The sequence below is a fragment of the Tamandua tetradactyla genome, chromosome 13 (genome assembly GCF_023851605.1).
Source record: "Tamandua tetradactyla isolate mTamTet1 chromosome 13, mTamTet1.pri, whole genome shotgun sequence".
NCBI classification, from domain to species: Eukaryota; Metazoa; Chordata; class Mammalia; order Pilosa; family Myrmecophagidae; genus Tamandua; species Tamandua tetradactyla.
In genome coordinates, this window is record NC_135339.1 from 39,089,678 (window position 1) to 39,106,204 (window position 16,527).

At 40.5% G+C, this 16,527-nt stretch overlaps 1 protein-coding gene across 1 annotated transcript in view; it reads right to left on the reverse strand.

Moving 5' to 3' along the window:
- UBE2D1 (ubiquitin conjugating enzyme E2 D1) overlaps positions 1-392 on the reverse strand; it is a 44,633-nt gene extending 44,241 nt beyond the window's left edge. The window contains exon 1 of the mRNA XM_077125281.1: positions 138-392. Coding sequence (XP_076981396.1) covers positions 138-161 — 24 coding nt within the window. The 5' untranslated portion in view covers positions 162-392. The remainder of the gene's footprint in view (positions 1-137) is intronic.
- Between the last annotated feature and the right edge of the window lie 16,135 nt (positions 393-16,527).

Sequence of the window (16,527 nt, forward strand, 5' to 3'; positions counted from 1 at the left end):
CAGCCGGCGTCCCCCGGTCCCCGCCCACCCTCGCAACCCGTGCCTTCCCGGCGCGTCTCTCGGGACCCTCGGCCGGGTCGACGCGGACAGGGGACCGATGCCCGCCCCGCCGCCCCAGGCCCAGCCCGGGCACTCACTTTCTGAATCCGCTTCAGCGCCATGGATCAGGGAGGGCGGCAGGGACACCGGCCGGCGGGCGGCGGCTGCGGGGCTCGGTGGCGTGTGGTCGTCGCGGGCTTGGCTCGCTGCCTGCTCGGCTGGTTCAGCCCGGTGGGTTCCCGGCTCGCCGTTCGCTGACTTGCTCCGGGCGCCGGTGGCAGTGCCGAGTGCGCCGGAGCGCGAGTGTGCAGGCGGGGACGCCGGCGAGACTCTTTTGTTTCCGCTTTTGCTTCTGGGAAGGAGCCTGCGCCCTCCCTGTCCGCACCCCGCCCCGCCTGGCACACTGGGAAGTGTAGTCCCGCGTCCTCTGCTGGGCTGCCAGTCCACCCACGCGGTGGCCGCGCGCCCCAAGGGCTGTCCCGTGGCTCACGCTGTTGGCCTCAACAACACACACTGGCCAGCAGCGGGTGAGAACTGCCGGCGTCTCGAGTAGGTCTCTACAGTTTGCCTTTGAGCAAGTCACTTAACCAGGGGTTTGCCATCTGTAAAATGGGGACAACAATTTGGCTTGTAATGCATTTAACGGAATTTCTAAATCTTCACAGAGTTAATTGTTCTTTATCCAACATGTTATAGCTGATCTTGTTTTTACCTTACAGATTTCACCGTCTCTTCTCGAATAGGTGAATTGCTTCCATTTCTCGCCCTCGATACACGCACAGGCTCCTTCCTTCCTCAGCTCCTATTTCTGAGGGTCAACTTTGCTGTTCAAAACTTATCCCGCCCGTCTACACTTTCCCAGCTCCTCCTCATAAATCACCCTTTCAAACCCTCACCATTTGCTCCTTCCCTTCCGTTTACAGTGTCTGCTTAGTAGTCTACCACACTCTTTCAAGTCCTATGAACCTGTCTACCCTGTAAAACTTGGCTTCTGCTTTCAGCACTAGCAGAAAGGGTTTTTCACCGACGTCACTCTTGAGCTTCTAATTTCCGGATTCAATTCAATCTTTATCTTCGTAATGGTGTGAACCATGTGATTGATGGTCATCCGTTTGCTTTTTCACAAGTTCACGGCTTCTGCCTTCTACAGCACCATGATAGTTGGGTCTTCTTTCCACTCCTCTGATTCGCCCCTCTCCCCCACAACCCACTTTTTTTTCTTTTTGATCACCAGCTCCTTCTCTTCTTAAGCATTGTAGTGCCCCCAAGTTCTAAAGCTTGGCCTTCTTACATCAATATCTTTATAGGACATAGATCTCGTGCATTCCCATGAACTGGGAGGCTAGTCCAGGGTGGTAGACGAGCAAGGTTTTGTAGAACCACCACTATCCTGGGATGGAATCCCAGCTCTGACACCTACCAGCTGTGTGACATTGGCCAAGCCACGGAATTTCTTTAAACGTTAACTGTCCATAGAGGTCAGAATCTCTAGATGTGTGATAGTAAGAATTAATTGGCATTAAAATACATAATGTGCCCACACAAGGTCTTATAATGTTCAAAGTGCCCTATACATATTGTTTGCTTGTTTCTATCTATATGGTAATAACTATAAAATCCCTCTTCCCAACCCAACCTCTCACACTAATTTCAGTCCTGTATTTCCAAAAGCCTGGTGGACAGAATCTTCCTTCCCCACAGCCAAGAGTCTGAGTCTCACTAAAGGGTAAGGGTAGGGAAAACCTTTTCACAAAGCCCAAAACAATAACTACTATAGCAGTCAAAAGGCTTATAAAGAACAAGGGAGAGAAATCAGCTCACGTAATTCAAAAACAGAAAAAATCCAAGAGAATGGAATAGTGGAAGAATGATAGAATTAATGCTCCTGGAACTTAACTTAACCCTCCCCCTCCCCTTCACACCCTACCTCTGCAAACTGAGACAGGTCTGGGAACAGTCTGCTCCTTATTTTCCTTTTCACCTAGTCTCTGCCCTCCTCTTTCTGGCTCCTCCTCAGTTTCTTTTACACCTGGCTTGGGCTTGCCACAGCCCTTACACCAGTTTGTGATACTCTTCCAGCAACTGCTAGTGTATCTAAATAACTGTGCCTTTTTCCCATTCCCAAGTTCAAATGCCCCAAAGAAAGAATCTAACTGATGCAACTTAGCGGTAAGTGAATAGAAAAACTATGACTTGATGGCTTTTGGGGTTAGGTGGTCACCCACAATCCAATTAGCTGTGGGAAGTTTGGAAGTTCTGCTGAGCAAAGAGGCTTTTGAAAAACACTAGCAAGATCTTGCCATCATGTACTACAGTTGAGCTAGCTGATATGCCATTTTTGTGCTCCTGAAGAGGGACCCTATCCCCACATTGCTCCTCCTTTTTATAGGACAAGCATGAGAGTAACATTGTACGTGGGAGACAGTCTGTGCTTGGGCACCAGCTGCTTTGGGGAGTTGCATTTCCATGCTGATAGCATGTAGATATCATGTGGGAAGTGAGGGTATGTCCAGGTGCTACCACTATGGAGAAACACTAGTTGTAGGTAGCTCATTGCTATGCAACCCGGAAAAAACATCCAGGATGATTCATTGGACAGTCGCAATCATCTCTCCATGGAAAACAAACATGCATACCCATGTAAGGGCTATGGACAGTCAGGGCAGTTTCATTCAAAAGTGCCAAGGACTCAGGACACTGGCATCAATTCTTCCCTGCTCCAGACGATTCTCCATGCTACTAAAATATAAACTGATCCCATCATTTCATTGCTTAAAAAACATTTACCAGTTTGTACCATAGAAATCCAAAGCCGCAGCTTAGTACAAAAGGCCCAGCACAATCTGGCCTCCAACTCCTTCTTTCCATCTTTAGTTCAACACACTATGTGTCTTTGCACACTGAATTCTCTCTGTATAGAATAGCCTCCCACCATTCATCTGACAAATCCTACACATCCTTCCAGACCCAACACAATGTTACCTGCTCTATGAGCCCTTCTCTCCCTATTTGCTGAAGAGGGTATTTATATTATTCTTTTCATTCCAGAAGAAATATGTTTTTACTTTAGATATGTCCCTTATCTTGTCCATGACTATTTATCTCTATTGAATTCTAAGAAAATATGAAATATGTTACTTTTTTATGTGAAGTAGAATTTATACACAGTGAAATGCACAAATAAATGCATAATTAAATGAGTTTTGACAAATGAATATAGCTACATAAAACTATCACAATCAAGATATAGAATACTTCCATCATCACAGAAAATTTCCCTGGAACCCTTCCACTCACTCTCCACCCTATAATAAAACACTGTTCTGATTTTTATCATCATAGATTAGTTTTGCCTGTTCTTGAATGACATACAAACAGGGAAATGCAAAACATACCCTTTGAGTTTGATTTTTGCTAACATAACATTTTTGAGATTCACCTGTTTTTTGCATGTATCAGTAGTTCATTCTTTTTCATTGCTGAGTAATATTCCATGGTACAATGAATATACACCAAGTTTTTTGTGGTGTGTTCTTTTTTTTTTTTTAACACATTCTCACTTGATCAATATTTGTGTTGTTTCCAGTTTGTGTTTATTATAAATAGAACCGCTATGAATATTCTTATACAACTCTTTTTGTGGATTTATGCTGACATTTCCCTAGGGTTAGAATTAATTACCAAAGTATAGAATGGAGTTATTGTGTAACATAAAAAGAAACTGCCAGAGAGTTTTCTGAAGTGGTTGTATCATTTTAAATTCCTAACAGCAGTGTATCACAGTTGTTAGTTTCACATTCTTGTCAACATCTGACATTATCCATCTTTTAAATTTTAGCCATTCTATTGAGTATAAACTATCTCACTGTGATTTTATTTACATTCTCAGGTGACTAATGATTTTAAGCACAAAGAGCCATTCATATGGCCCTCTTTTGTGAGGTGTATGTTCAAACTTTTACCCATTTTTAATTAGATTGCTGATCTATTTATGTAGTACTTTTATATTCTGGGTACAAGTTCTTTGTCAGATATGTGTATTGCAAATATTTTCTCACAATCTGTAGTCTTCTTTTCAATTTTTGACAATGTCTTTTGAGGACCAATAATTTTGAATTTTGATGTAAGCAATTTTCCTTTTATGGTTAGTAATCTGCACATCCTTCTGAAGAAATCTCTGACAGAAAAATCATGAAGAAAATACAGAGTTCCCGTATAACCACCTTCACACAGTTTTCCCTATTAACAGTGTACATTAGTGTGATACCTTTGTTACAATTGATGGCATGATATTATTATAATTATACTATTAACTACACTCCATAGGTTACAATACAGTTCACTGTTTGTGGTGTTCAGTTCTATGTTTGTTTGTTTGTTTTTGTTCTAATAATATATATCCAACCTAAAATTTCTCCTTTTAACCACATTCAAATATATAATTTGGTGGTGTTACTTACATTCTACCATTACCACCATCCATTACCAAAACTTTTCTATCACCCCAAGCAGAAACCCTGTATCGATTAAGCATTGATTCCTCATGTCCTACCCCGAACCCAGCCCCTGGTAAAATATATTCTAGTTTCTGACTCTATGAATTTGTTTATTCTAGTTGTTTCAAATCATTGCAATCAAATAATATTTGTCCTTTTGTATCTGGCTTATTTCACACAGCAGGATGTCTTCTGCAATCATCCATGTTGTTGCATGTGTAAGAACTTCAGCCCTTTTTACAACTGAATAGTATTGTATCGTCTGTATATACCACATTTTGTCCATCTCTTTGGCAATTATGGATAATGGTGTAATAAACGTCAGTGTGCAAATATCTATTTGATTCCATTCTTTTAATTATCTGAGGTGCGTATCTAGAAGTTGGACTACTAGGTCATATGGTAATTTTATGCTTACCTTTTGTGAAGAAATGCCAAACTGTTTTCCACATTGGCTGCACTATTTAACATCCCCACGAACAATGAACGAGTGTTCCTACTTCTCCACATCTTCTCTAGCTCTTGTAATTTTCTATTTTTTTAAAGAGTACCCATTCTAATGGATGTGGATCGGTATCACATTGGGGTTTCCATTTGCATTTCCTTAATGGTTAATGATGGTGAGTGTCTTTCCATGTACTTTATGGCCATTCGTATTTCTTCTTTGGAGAAATGTTTATTCCACTCTTTTGCCCATTTGGAAATTGGGTTGTTTGTCTTTTTGTTCTTGATCAAGTTAATCTGTTTAAATTTATTTTTATTATTTTTCAATTTTTTTCTTTATTAGACAAGTTTATTAGAGAATTTGGGTTTACAAAACTGTCATGCATACAATACAGAATTACCATATACCACCCCACCACCCTTATCTTACATTGGTGTGGAGCATTTGTCTCAATTGATAATAGCACATTTTCATAATTACACTATTAATGAAACTCTGGTTTAACTTAAAGTTCACTGTTTGTGTAGTGTACTTCCATAGACTTTTCTTAAACTTTTTATTCTGTTACCACATATACAATCTAACATTTCCCTTTTTGATCACATTCAGATACATATTAAAGTGCTGTTAATTGTGTTCACATAGTTGTGCTACCATCACTGCTATCCATTACCTAAACATTTCCATCATGCTAAATAGGAACCCTGTATTTTAAGAATTAACTTTCTTTTTCCTATCACCACCCCATCTCCTGGTAACCTATATTCCATATTCCGACTCTATGCGTCTGCTTATTCTAACTGTTTCAAATCAGTGAGGACATGTAATATTTGTCCTTATGTGTCTGGCTTATATCACTCAACGTGATGTCATCAAGATTCATTCATGTTAATGCATATATCAGAATTTCATACCTTCTTATAATTGGATATTAGGAGTAACATTCCATTATATATATATATATATACCACATTTTATTTATCCATTCATCAGTTGCTGGACATTTGGATTGCTTCCATATTTTGGCAATTATGTATAATATTGCAATGAATATTGGTGTGAAAATATCTATTTGAGTCCCTGATATCAATTTTTTACAGAATATATCTACTAGTAGGAATGCCAGGTCATAGGGTAGTTCTGTACTTAGCAGCCATGAGGAAGTGCTGTATCTTTAAATTTCCATTGCCTGTGCCCCTGTCTGGGAGGATTGTAACAGTGGCTGCAGCCACCTTTGTCTGGGTTGGAATTGAAACAATGGCTGTAGCTCTTTGTTCAGGCAGGTTGAAACAGTAGCTGCCCTCAGAGCTGGGCCACCAGCAATACAAATTCTCTAATCAAAAGCCATGGTCAGTGAATAGCTGTGTCAACCCCTGTTCTTGGGGAAGGGGGACTTTAAATCCCTTTAAATCCCTGGTGAGATAGCCAGGAACTGGACCCCAAAGTAGCCAGCTGAGAGTGGGGGATTGGCACCAGTATCCACTGCACAGAGAGAACAATTTACTGTCCTTTACTGTGGCCCATCAGCCTCTTCCTCCCACTCTTCCCTGAATGCTGTCAAGTGTTCTTCTGGCCTACAGAGTTTCAAAATAGTTTTTTTTTATGGGGGGGGGGGAGGAGCAGGGGGCACAATTCAAACCATAACAGTTACACAATGTATAAAGAGATACTTTGTGACAACAACAATATAAAGAGGGGTGAGGTTGAGGAGGACAGATTGAACTATTTAAATTGGTATCAATTCAAATTAGGTTGTTATGGAATTATGAAAGCCCCGTGGTAATCACAAAGAAAATATCTAAAAATATATACACAAAAAGGAAGTGAGAAAGTGATATATGCAGCAAGAAAGATTTTTAATTGGTTCATGAGAAAAGATCAACTAGAACAACATAGGCACTAATGGATGAAATGAGGGACAAAAAAGGTGGAAAACCTACATAGCCAAAAAAACATAGCCAAATGGCAGAAATGAATCCTGCCTTATCATTTATCACTTTAAAGGTAAATGGTTTAAACTCTTCAATTAAAAAGCAGAGATTGGCAGTATGGGTGACAAAAAAAAAAAAAATCACCAAACTATATGCTGACTACGAGAGACTTACCTTAAATCCAAACTTATAAATCATTTAAAAGGAAAGAATTGGAAAGGTAGTCCATGCAGATAGCCAAAAGGGAGCTATGTTAGCTTCACTATCAGAAAAACAGACTTGAAGACCAAAACCCTTACAAGAGACAAAGAAGGACCTTATATATTGATAAAATGGCCAATTAATCAAGAAGATACAACAATTGTACACAAATATGCACCTAACAACAGAGGCTGAAATTATATGAAGCAAACATTGATGGAATTGAAGAGAGAAACAAACAGTCTAAAACACAGTGGAAGACTTCATGACACCACTTTTAATGATGATTAGATATATAAACAGAACATTAATAAGAAAATAAAGGGCTTGAACAACATTATTACTGACTAGACCTAATAGACATATATAGATTACTTCCCACAACAAAAGCAGGATACACATTCTTGACTCATTTTCCAGGATAGAACAGATGATAGATCACAAAACAAGTCTCAATAAACTTTAAAAGATTGAAATCACACAGTGAATTTTCTTAGGCCACAATGAACTGAAGCTAGAAATTAATAAGAGAAGGCAAACTGGAAAAATCACGAATATGGAAATTAAACATCACATTCTTAAACAACCAGTGAGCCAAAGAAGAAATCATCAAGGAAATTAGAAGATACAAGAGATGAATGAAAATAAAAACACAGCATATATCAAAATATATGAGATGCCTCAAAAAATGAAACATAGAATTACCTTATGACCCAGCAATCCCATTCTTAGGTATATATTCCAAAAATTAAAAGCAGGAACATAAACAGATATATGTACACCAATTCTCATAGTAGCATTATTTGCAGCAGCCAAAAGATGAAAACAACCCAAATTTCCACTGACATATGAGTGGATAAACAGAATGTGGTACACTCATACAATGGAGTACTAATCAGTCATAAAAAGGAATTTAGTTCTGACACGTGCTGCAACATGGATAAACCTCGAAAATAGTATGCTAAGTGAAAATGCAAACACAAAGGATAAATATTATATGATTCTACTTAATATGAAATATTTAGAATAAGCAAATTCATAGAGACAGAAAGTAGGTTAATGGAGACCAGAAATTGGGTGTAGGGAGGAATGGGGAGTTTGTGCTTAAAGGGTAATAAGTTTCTCTTTTGGGTGATAAAAAAATTTTAGTAATGGAAAGTGGTAGAGGTAGCAAAACTTTGTAAAGGTAATTAATACCACTGAATTGTATACTTCAAAATGGTTAAAATAGCAAATTTTATCTTATAAATACATTACCACAATAAAACTTTCCATAGGGCAGAAATCCAGGCACAGTTTACAGCATTGCAGGGTTGAAAATGAGATGGTATACAGCAAAAAAATACATATATAGGGCCTATAGTTAACAGTGTCATTGTAATATGCTTCCATTGAATGTAACAAAGGCAATATTGCGAAAGTAAATGTCAATAAGTGGGGATAGGGGGATGGGGCATGGGATTCTTTGCAGAAGGAAAGGAAATGTTCTCATATAGATTGTTGTGGCAAATGCATGGTTATATGATTATACCAGGAACCACTGGTTTTTTTACTTAGGTTAGATTGTATGATGTGTGAATAAAACTATTTAAAAATGAACAGAGTGATACAATTGCTGGAGAATTCCTACCACTGTTGGTAGGAAACCAGAATGGTGCAGCCCCTCTGGAGGGTGTGATAGCTCCACAGGAGGCTAGGGGTGGGGTTGCCATACAATCCTGCAACCACTGCTAGGTATATACTTGAAGGAACTGATAGTGGAGACTTGAATGGACATTTCCACACAGGGGTTTATAGTGGCAGTGTTCTATGATTTGCAATGGATGGAGGTGGCTTAAGGGTACCTCAACTGAGGAAAGGAAGGGGGAACTGGGGTATATACATACAATAGACTAAGCAGCTACAAGAATGAATGAAGTTGTGAGGCATGCAACTAGGTGAATGAAACTTGAGAACAGTAGGCTGAATGAAATATCAGAAACAGACAAATATTATCATGCCTCACTCATATGGACTAACTATAGTACATAAACTTGGAGAATTGAAGTCAAGAGCATGGGTTTTCAGATCGGAGCATATTGTAAAGGTTCCTAGACTGTAAGCTCTTACAGGAGTTACATCTATTCCAGAGTTGTAACTTTATTTCTAAATTCTGAGATACTGAGCTATTCGTGTATAATCTGATCATTCCCTGGAACTTCGGGTATTTGTGTGACACCCGAGACTCAGAGGTAAAACTCTGAAGCTATAAAGGTCAGCATTATCACATATAGCAACTGTTTAAAAAAGTTGAAAATGTGATCAGACTTTGCCTAGAGATAGGAATGAAGCTGATCTGTATAGGACTAAGGTATATCAGAATACATAGTAGAAGATGATATTGATTATTTTAAAACTTCAACTTTTGTGTGAGACCACAGGAAGGGATAGTATTTTGTGCAAAATTGATATTTCGGTTAGTGCACTATCTAATTTAAAGTGTATGGCCAAATTATTGGAACCCCATAATTATTTGGAATCTTGGTTTGTACAAGTTAGTGTGATACCCTCATACATCCCAGAGTAATTTGGGTAAAGAATAAAAAAGTATGTGCAAAGTCCCCTTGGAGGACTGGGGAGAAAGGAGGAAATATTAACCTTCCCCATTTGGGGAATTTCTGATATTCTCACAAGCAGTGGGGATGGCCAATTCAATAGATAGGCTGAACCCAAAACCTTGGGGCTCCGCTCCATGAAACTTATTCCTGCAAAGAAGAAGCTAAACCTAATTATGATTATACCTAACAGTCATTCCCCAAGAACCTCTTTTGTTACTCAATGTGGCCTCTCTCTCTAAGCCAGCTCAGCAGGTGAACTCACCGCCCTCCCAGCTACATGAGGCATGAGTCCCAGGGGCGCAACTCTCCCCGGCAATGTGGGAAGGGACTCCCAAGGATGATCTCAGACCCAGCATGATAGGATTGAGAAAGCCTTCTTGATCAAAAGGGGGAAGAGAGAAATAAGACAAAATAAAGTTTCAGAGATTTCAAATAGAGCTAAGATGTTATCCTGGAAGTCATTTTTATGCATTATTTAGATATCCCTTTTTAGTTTATGGTGTACTGGAGTGGCTAGAGAGAAGTATGTGAAACTGTTGAACTGTATTCCAGTAGCCTTGATAATTGAAGATGATTGTATAACTATATAGTTTTTACAATGTGATCATGTGATTGTGAAAACCTTGTGTCTGATGCTCCCTTTATCCAGGGACAGGTGAGAAATATCTGGACAAAAAATAAAAATAAATAAAAAGGTGGAGGAATAAAAATAGGAACTATTAAACTTTACCAGAGAAACCCCTGATACTGTGTCAAACATTCGGGACACCAACCAAACCAAGGCCAAGTCCTTGATCTTAAGGCTTGCTCTTAGGAAGCTTATATATGTAGCAGAGAAGTTTAGTCTACCTGTAGGTATGCCTAAGAGTCATGGAGGACCTCTTCTGTTGCTCATGTGGTTTCTCTCTCTCTCAAAGCCCAACTCTGCAAGTGAAATCATTGCCCTCCCCCCTAGATGGGACATGACATCCAGGGGTGAAAGTCTCCCTGGTGGCATGGGAGATGACTCCCAGGGATGAACCTGACCCTGGCACCATGGGATCATCAATGCCATCCTGACCAAAAGGGGGAAAAGAAGAGTAACAAATAAGGTATCAGTGGCTGGGAGAGTTCAATTGGAGTCAAGAGACTACTCTGGAGAGCTCACTCTTATGTAAGTTTCAGTTAGACATTGCTACCTATCAAAGCTCACCAAACCCCAACCAAAACCATTCCAGTCAATCCTAAAGAAGACCTAGAGCATTATATAAGATTCTGTAAAGGTTCCATGCACTGGGGTAACTTTCCAGAAACCTACAACCTCTAGATGGGTCCCTGACCAGGTAAGTTCTGAAATGCAGAGGGGCCAGCCTTTGAGAACATTAACTAGTTCCATCCCCCTATCCCATATTATTGACAACCCCTTTCAACATGAAAAAGCTAGAATGGGCATAGTCCAAATATCCCTAAAGAGTGGGAGATAGATCAAAGGTGATGGTGGAGTTATACAGAGAAGGTAGGGTTTAACAAATAAGTATGATTGCTCAGTCATTATATTGATAATTCTTTTAGTCTCCAGTATCTTAGAGCAGCTAGAAGTAAAAGCCTAAATTTGTGGAATTGTAACCCATACCAAACTCTGAAATCTGTTGTTCAACTAATTGTTGTGATGTGCTTTGAAATTTATTGCTCTTTTGTATATACGTTATTTTTCACAAAAAGAAAAAAGTCCATTGTGATGACAAAATTATCTTCAAAAAAAATAGTGGGGAATAAGGAATAAAAGAAAAATGGGTAGATTGCAATACTAGTGATCAATGAGAGAGAGGGGTAAGGGGTTTGGGATACATGTGTTTTTTTTTACTGTTTTCTTTGTATTTCTTTTTTCTGGAGTGATGCAAATGTTCTAAAAATGATCATGATGATGATACAACTATGTGATGATACTGTGAGCCACTCATTGTATACTTTAGATGGACTATATGGTGTATAAGATATCTCAATAAAAATATTTTTAAAAAGAAAAATGTATCCATTTCTAATTTTATAGAACTGAGGTAAGTCCAAGAATTTGTATTGTTAACAAGTTCCCAGGTGATACAGATTCTGCAGGTTAAGAACCACTATTTTAGATTTTTGATATTCAAAATGTGACCCATGCACAAACAACATCAGCATCACCTGAGAAGTTATTAGAAATAGAATCTCAGGCATGACCCCAGTGATGTTACATTAGACTTTTCATTTTCATAAAATTCCTAGGTGGTCCAGCTGAACATTTGGGGTTGAAATGGACCTCATTGAATGATTTTAACATGATGCTACTGATAGACAAGGAACTTCTAATGTAGAATTCTTTGAGAGTCTAATTTAGCAAGTCTTAGGTATAACTCTGGAATCTAAACTTTTTAACAAGCTTCCCAGGAGATTCTGATGCAGGTGTCTGAAGACAATACTTTGAGAATTTCCATCTCAGATAAATGTTTAAACCTATGGAAGCCCCTGTTTCCTCACCTTTGACTATGGCCAAAAAATGTAGTGCCAGCTTATAGTGAATCGAGCTGAAACTTGGTGCTCTTCCAACTCAGAGCTCTATGATTTGGGGGGAGAAAAATATTTTTTATATGTTATAAATTACAAGACTGCTAAAAAGAACGTGCACAATGTTATTTGGTTTCTTTCTAGGGCAAATTTAACTTCCAACAAGTGAGATATCACACTTTATTTTTCTTTAAACCTACTTTGGCATATTACAATAATAGTTAACACTTTGGGATTGCTTTAAAAATTTCAAAGCATATCATACATATTTTTCAACATGCAAGTATACATGCAGAATGCTTCAGTGCTTCAAAGGACTTTGTCAAAAGGGTAAAAAGGCAACCAAATCAATGGGAGAAGATATTTAGAAAATATATCTGATAAACATTTGATATCCGGGACATATAAAGAAATCCTACAACTGAACAATAAAAAAGATAAACAACCCCATTAAAAAATGGGCAAAATACATGAATAGACATTTTTCCAAAGAGGAAATACAGATGTCTAAAAAGCACATGAAAAAGATGCTCAGCTTCACTAGCTATTAGGGAAATGCAAATCAAAACGACGATGAGATAGCATCTCACACTAATCAGAATGGCTGCTTTTAAACAAACAGGAAACTTCAAGTGTTGGAGAGGATGTGGAGAAAGTGGAACTTATTTACTGCTGGGGAAAATGTAAAATGATACAGCCGCTGTGGAGGATGGTTTGGTGGTTCCTCAGAAAGCTAAATATAGCGTTGCCTTTCCACCCCGCAATCCTGACATGAGGGAAAGAGCCAGAAGATCTGAAACCAGGGAAGCGAACAGACATTTGCACACCAACGCTCATAGCGGCATTATTCTCAGTTGCCAAAAGAGGAAAACAACCCAAGTATCCATCAACAGATGAATGGATAAACAAAATGTGGAATGTACGTGTTCTGGTTTGAAAGGATGTATGTACACTAGAAAAGCCATATTTTAATCTTAATCCCATTTTGTAAAGGCAGCCGCTTCTTCTAATCCCTATTCAGAACTGTATGTCTGAAACTATAATCAGATCATCTCCCTGGAGATATAATTCAATCAAGAGTGGTTGTTTAACTGGATTAGGTGGAGGCATGTCTCCACCCATTCAGGTGGGTCTTGATTAGTTTACTGGAATTTTATAGAAGCATTTTGGAGAAAGCTGGAGATTCAGAGAGAGCAAAACAGCACAGTCATGAGAAGCAGAGTCCACCAGCCAGCGACCTTTGGAGATGAAGAAGGAAAATGCCTCCCAGGGAGCTTCATGAAACAGGAAGCCAGGAAAGAAAGATAGCAGATGACACCATGTTGCCTTTCGAGATGAGAGAGTAACCCTGACCATGTTTGCCATGTGCCTTCTCACTTGAGAGAGAAACCCTGAACTTCATCAGTCTTCTTGAACCAATTTCCCTGGATGCCTTAGATTGAACATTTCTATAGACTTGCTTTAATTGGGACATTTCCATGAGCTAAAAACTGTTAACTTGGAGCTTATTAAATTCCCCTTTTTAAAATCCGTTCCATTTCTGGTATATTGCATTCTGACAGCTAGCAAACTAGAACAGTACATAAGATAGGATATCACTCAGTAGTAAGAAGGAATAAAGTTCTAAAGCACATGACAACATGGATGGACCTTGAGGACATAATGTTAAGTGAAATTAGTCAAACTCAAAAGGACAAATATTGTATGATCTCACTGACATGAACTGATTACAACATGTAAACTCATAGACATAAAATATACAATACAGGTAACTAGGATATAGAATGAAGCTAAAGAATGGGGAGCAGTTGCTTAATACGTGCACTAAACTGAATTTAAACATTTGGAAATGGATAGAGGTGACAGTAACATGCCATTATGAGAATAATTAAGCGGGCAGAATGGTGCGTGAATGTGAAGGAGGGGGAAATTTAAAGTCATGTATGTCACTACAAGGAAAATGGGAAGTTAAAGCATGGGAATGTATAACAATAAATCTTGTGGTAAACAATGTCTGTTATTCAATACATAAATATAAAACTTCTTTCATGAACTAGAACAAATGTATAAAACTATTGCAGGGAGATAAGAATAGAGGGATATATGGGAAAAAATTACCTTTTGCAAACTATGGGCTGTAATTAACAGTAATATTTTAATATGCTTTCATCAATAGGAACGAATGTACCACAACAATACTATAGATCAATAATAGGGGGCATAAAGGGTATGTGAGGATTTGGGTTTTCTTTTTTTTCTTCTTTTCTGGAGTAATGAAAATGTTAAAAAAAATTGTCATGGAAATGTATGCACAACTACGTGATGATACTGTGAGCCAGTGATCATATATTTTGGATAGTTTATACGGTATGTGAAAATATCTCAAGAAAATTGCATTAAAAAAAGTGTAGAGATTAAAGGAGAGTCCTGAAAATTTATTCATAATTGGAGAGGGGACCAGGCTTGTGTTTGGGACATGTTTAACCGGTAATCAGTAAAGAATAAATAGATTATTAGTTGTTAATAATAAAGAAGCAGAGAGCTCTGGGAATATGGTGGAATAGGGTAGGTTGAGTTCACCCCTGCTCCAAGGAGTGGCTACAGAAGGGATGGAAGGCAACTGGGATGGCACTTCCAGGTTGTGGAAAGGATTTTCTACACCATATAGGGAAGTCCTGATTGCAAAAGCTGAAGAATTGAGATGCAGAGAACTAGAGACCATACAGCTAGTGCAAACAATGAAATGAGCCCCTTTCCAAATGGAGGCCCAGAGCCTTCAGGAGTGCACGGACAGGGCGACAGAGACAAGGAAATAAGCCAAGCCCCATTCCTTTAATGCAATACCCTCAAGAGCGTCACCCTGACCGACTGTGACTTCCCCCACACCCCTTACACCTGAAAATCATAAACCACCCCCAACTGTGCCCCAAGCGCCCCCGTCCTGACCACTATGCTCCCTGCTCCAGGCCCATGCATTCCTGTGCCACAGCCCTGCCCCACGCATGCGCATAGACCTACCCCAGCTCAAGCCACCCCTCCCATGCAAACTCACAGTCTCACACTGCCTCTCCCTAGAGACGTGCACCCATGCCCAGACATTTGACCCCCACCTCCCCCTCCCTGCCCCCTGCACATCCGGGCTGTGGGCGCTCACCTTCAAACCTGTGCCACCCCCTCACCCCCAGGCCATAGAGTTCTGCAACCCTGCTCCGCCCCACCCTGAGCCCTGCGCTCCTGTACATCAGTATCTGCCCCCCCACCCCAGATCTGCGCATGCGTCCACTTCCAACCCTGCCACAACCCCCAGCTCTGACTATGCAACCAGGGCACACACACACCTAACCCTGCCCTGCTGCACCTGAGCTCTGTGCATGTGCACACAAGGGCCCTGCCCCCCCACACCAGACCCGCACATGATGCACAGCCACATCCTCCCCACTGGGGTCCCAAGCATCTGTGCACTGACCTCTTGATCACCTCAACCCCCTGCTCTGCACATGTTCACACCCTTGCCCCACTCCTGGCACATGCACTCTGCTCCCACACCTGGCAGGTGATCAGATAAGCATTTGTGCCACATAGCCTCCACCCTGCACACACTTGTACCCCTGTCCCAACACTCCATTCCCCGCATCTGCGCACACGTGCCAGAGCGCCAGCCACCCGACATCACCCACTCCTGACCCATGTCCTGCAACAACTCCCCCTCCCCCACCCCTGTTCCCCAAGACCTATGCACCACCCCTACACACTCGCGCATCCTGGACCCCTGGACCCCCGGACAGTTCTCCCCTTTACCAGGAAACCCCACGCGCTCCCTTCTCTGTGCCCCGACCTCTGTGCACCATACTGATACGCTGATACACATGATCCCCATACTCCACGCACCCACCCACATCCTACCTGCATCTGCACAGCTCCTCCCCTCCCTGCACCTTACCTCTGTGCCCCCATGCTGCACCCTGCTCCTATGCTCCAAGGCCTGCCTAAACTGCATGCGCCCCCACCCCCAGCCCTGGCACCACACCTCCACAACCCTGCATCCCACACCCCATGCTCACAGGCACCAGCATAGCATCCCTGATTTGTGCCTATACCTGCACCACAACCCATCACCACACTGTTGCCCTCCGCCCTGCATCCTGCTCCACATCCATCCTGCCAATGCAAAGCTTTAGATTTCTGAAGGAAATCAACACCCAAAGAAAATCTATCAGGATATTTATATGCCTCAAAGGCAACAGAAGATCACTAAGCATATCAAAATGCAGACAGATACAGCCCAGCCTAATGACCAA